Genomic DNA, 3,685 nt, shown 5'->3' on the forward strand with positions numbered 1-3,685 from the left:
TATTGGTGGTACAGGCCATTGAACCCTTAGGCTTGCAATAAACTTAGATCACTCCGGGAGATTCTGGATAAGAACTCTGCTGCCAGGCCAGACCTCAGTCCCTTCTCTGGGAGACTGTAAGCGAATGCTCTCCTGCAGACTTCTATCCCCAGCCTTTTTTCCCTATCTACTAGTGTTCTTAGATGACCAAGAGCCCTCTTTTCTCTCTGCCAGTCCTGCATCAGTGTCTACTGGATGCAGCTCCCAGAGTAGACTGCAAGATCAGCAGAATACCAACCTCACGCTCTGGGCATTCTGCATCTGAGCACGGCCGAGCACAGCAGATGCTCAGGAAAAATGGAGTGATCGGAGCCTGGGGGTGGGGCTGGGAATAGCTCAACTGATGTATGAGGAGCTGAGTTTGGATTCCAAGCCTCCAAGTGAAAAGTCTGTAATCCCAGGTGGAAACAGGCAGATCTCTGAGATCAATCTCTGACCTCTGTATTCAAGTGTACACATGCACAAACACATGATGCACATGCTAGGGGGCACACGCAAGTGCACATACACACACACACACACACACACACATACCAACTTAAGTAATGGGCAGCATGATAGAATTCCCACTTACCGTAAGCTTTGCCTTTCCTTGTGACTGGTCACGGTGGTACCTTGGACTCCCACCCACCCAGAGCATTGTGGGAAAAAGAGCATGTATAAAGGATAGAGCACACCGTGGAGAAATATAAGAAGCCAGCTCTAGGATCATGAGTCTTTTAATATATTATTCTGAAAAGAAAGGAATTTAAAAAAAGTTCCTGACAGCTTTTTTTTTTTAATTTAAATAAATACCCCGCTCCTCCCTCCACCCACTTAAGTTCTCCCTCTTCCCCAAACATCCCACCCATCCCTGGCTAGACCCTTACCCCAGAACTAAATAAAATGCCTGTTTTACAGCAGACCACACCCACTACCAAATTCTGGGAAAACTATAAATACTGTCACTGTCTGGGCCTCTGTGCCTCTGCCTCTGCTCCGGAAGTAGCCACATCCCTCCCTCCCTCGGGCTGGGCAAGGATGGCAGAGGTCGTCAGGCACTGGCCTTGGGGAGAGTGCAAATTTAGCCTTGGTTCTCCACCTCCTGCTCAGGAGTAGGTCAGAAGGGCCCAGAATTGCCCTCTAGACTAAAATAAATAGCAAAATAAATACCCTTCCCCACTCCCCCTGCTCTCAATAAAAGAGCAAGGCTCCCTGTTACTCCAGTCAGACTCCTATCCGCCCCACCCCGCTTCTTCCAAACCCTTCCCTCCTTTCCCCATGGAGATCTCCACCTTGGCCTTCACTTCAAGAGGGGTCTACACGATCAGACCCTTCCAACATTAAACAAACCCTTCTCCTCCCCCAAATTGCTTGGGCTGCTGCTGGCACCCCAAGCCCCTATGATGGGCTTAGTAGGAACCCTTTCTCCTACTTCCTCCATCTCTCAAGTCTCAAGGAGGCCTGGGCAGGCCCCTCCCCTCCCAATCCATGCGTCCCAGCTGCCCCTGAACTCCTCAGATGGCAGTGTCCCAGAGGACCGTGTGCTGTCGCCGGCAGGGCGGGGTACCAGACTTGCGGGGTTCAGGGCCCCGCCGCCAGCTGGGGAGAATGGGCATGCTCTCTTGCTTGCAGAGACCCCGGTCGGGACGGTGGCGGGCCTTGATCTCCTTGCACACGCAGCGTTTGCGCTCGATCACCTCTAGGAGTTTGCCGTCTCGCTCCCGGGCCGGCTGGGGAGGCAGGGGCAGGGGCAGCACAGGGTGTGTCTGTGTCAGGAACCCCAGAGAGAGAGAGAAAATATGTGGGACAGGGAGGGTCAAGGACCTTGTGACCAAACCAACGACCGCGGAAGCAAACCCTCTCCCAGGCTGTGGGTGTGATGGGGACGGATTTCTACCTTGGGCACCTTTCCCCAATAAGGCACTTTGTGTTAGACTAGATTTGCCTGGCCCTGGCGACGGAGCCTTTAAAAAACAAAAAGACACCAATGTGGGTAAGCCCAGGAGTGGGAGAGAGACTGGGTCGGGGGTGAAGAATATAATCAAAATGAATAATATACATATAAAATTATCAAGGACTTTTGTTTGGGTTTTTTTTTGAGACAGGGTTTCTTTGTGTAGCCCTTATGATCTTATGGTGCTAGGAATGTAGCTGATAAAATAGGCAAGAGAGAGAGAGAGAGAGAGAGAGAGAGAGAGAGAAGAGAGAGAGAGAGAGAGAGAGAGAGAGAGAGAGAGAGAGAGAGAGAGAGCTTGCCTAGCCTTCACCAAACCTCAGGTTCAAATGCCCAGCACTTCCTAAATCAGGCTTTGTGGCCCATTCTTGTAATCCCAGTATTCTGGGAGTTAGAAGTTCAAGGTCATCCTCAGCTACATCGTGCGTTTGGAGGCCACTCTGGAATGTATGCATGAAACCCTCTAACACACAAAAGTTGGGCTTGGTGGGCCACGCTTTTAATTCCAGTACTTGGGAGGCAGAGGCCGGTAGATATCTGTGAGTTGGAGGCTAGCCTGATCTACATAAATTCCCAGACAGCCAGGGCTCTATGACTCTGCTTAAATAAATAAATAAATAAATAGTTTTCTAAAAAAGGCAAAACAAATATCAGGGTGTGATGGTGCACGCCTTTGATCCTAGCACTGGGGAGGCAGAGGCAGGTGGATCTCTAGGTCAGCCTGTCTACAGAGCGAACTCCAGGAGAGAGTTTGTCTTGAAACCCCCCAAACAACAACAACGACAACAAAACTAAACTAACAGCTTGTCTTTCTAGACCAGATGTGTATTTTTCAAATTTGTCCTAGAAGGGGGTCTTTTTCTAAATTTGTAAAGGGACCCTGTAGACAAGTCAGTTCTTAGACTTGCCACCACCCAGGACCCTGCTTCTGTAAGCACGTAACCAAGCAAACTCCCGATGATCCTCCCTGCCGTCAGTCCCCATTCTCCTCAGCTTATGCACCACGCTGGTTAGTCTCCCGACTGATCTTGCTCTTTCTTCTCTCTGCTCATTTTTCCTTTTCTGTTTATTTACTAAAAGCATCTCATTCATCTCATGTAAGGGAGGATGACACATGTCACAGGTGATGGAGGTCAGAAGACAATTTCTTTTTTTTTTTTTTGGTTTTTCGAGACAGGGTTTCTCTGTGTAGCCCTGGCTGTCCTGGAACTCAGAAATCCTCCTGCCTCTGCCTCCCAAGAGCTAAGATTAAAGGCATGCGCCACTACTGCCTGGCCTGTCTTTTCTTTTCTATCTGTGCCTCCAAAGATAAAACAAAGCCCAGACCTCACCTGGCTCAGGGCATCCCTGGGCTGGCTGCAGGGCCGAGGGGTATGGAACGCAGCCTGACGGACTCCAGAGGTGGAGGCAGAACGGCCCAGGCGGTACCCTCCTGTGAAATCTAGGCCCAAAAAGTAGAGATGAGAAGAGAGACCCACTGATGCCTAGTCCCTCACCTCCCAGAGGAGGACGTAAGCCAAACTATACCCTGCCTCATCGAAGAAAGGAGAAGATGGAGATACAGTGTTAAGATTAGGTCTCTAGGCTGGGCATGTGGCTCAGTAGTAGAACACTCATTTGTAGAATCCCCCAGTGAGGGGCTGGGGCGTGGCTCAGTGGTAGAGCCCCTGCCTAGAATCCCCAGGGAGGGGCTGGGGGCGTGGCTCAGTG

General features: G+C 50.5%; 1 protein-coding gene across 6 annotated transcripts in view; it reads right to left on the minus strand.

The window, feature by feature from the left end:
• Nucleotides 1–742: 742 nt before the first annotated feature.
• Nucleotides 743–3,685, minus strand: part of Nyap1 (neuronal tyrosine phosphorylated phosphoinositide-3-kinase adaptor 1) — an 11,290-nt gene continuing 8,347 nt past the window's right edge. For all 6 annotated transcript variants that reach the window (XM_031338397.1, XM_031338398.1, XM_031338392.1 and 3 more), the window contains exons 6-7: nt 3,307–3,416; nt 743–1,787 (exon numbers count right to left, since the gene is read on the minus strand). In XM_031338397.1, the coding sequence (XP_031194257.1) occupies nt 1,536–1,787; nt 3,307–3,416 (362 nt within the window). In that variant the 3' untranslated portion in view covers nt 743–1,535. The remainder of the gene's footprint in view (nt 1,788–3,306; nt 3,417–3,685) is intronic.

This window comes from Mastomys coucha, unplaced genomic scaffold (assembly GCF_008632895.1).
Source record: "Mastomys coucha isolate ucsf_1 unplaced genomic scaffold, UCSF_Mcou_1 pScaffold22, whole genome shotgun sequence".
Lineage (NCBI taxonomy): Eukaryota > Metazoa > Chordata > Mammalia > Rodentia > Muridae > Mastomys > Mastomys coucha.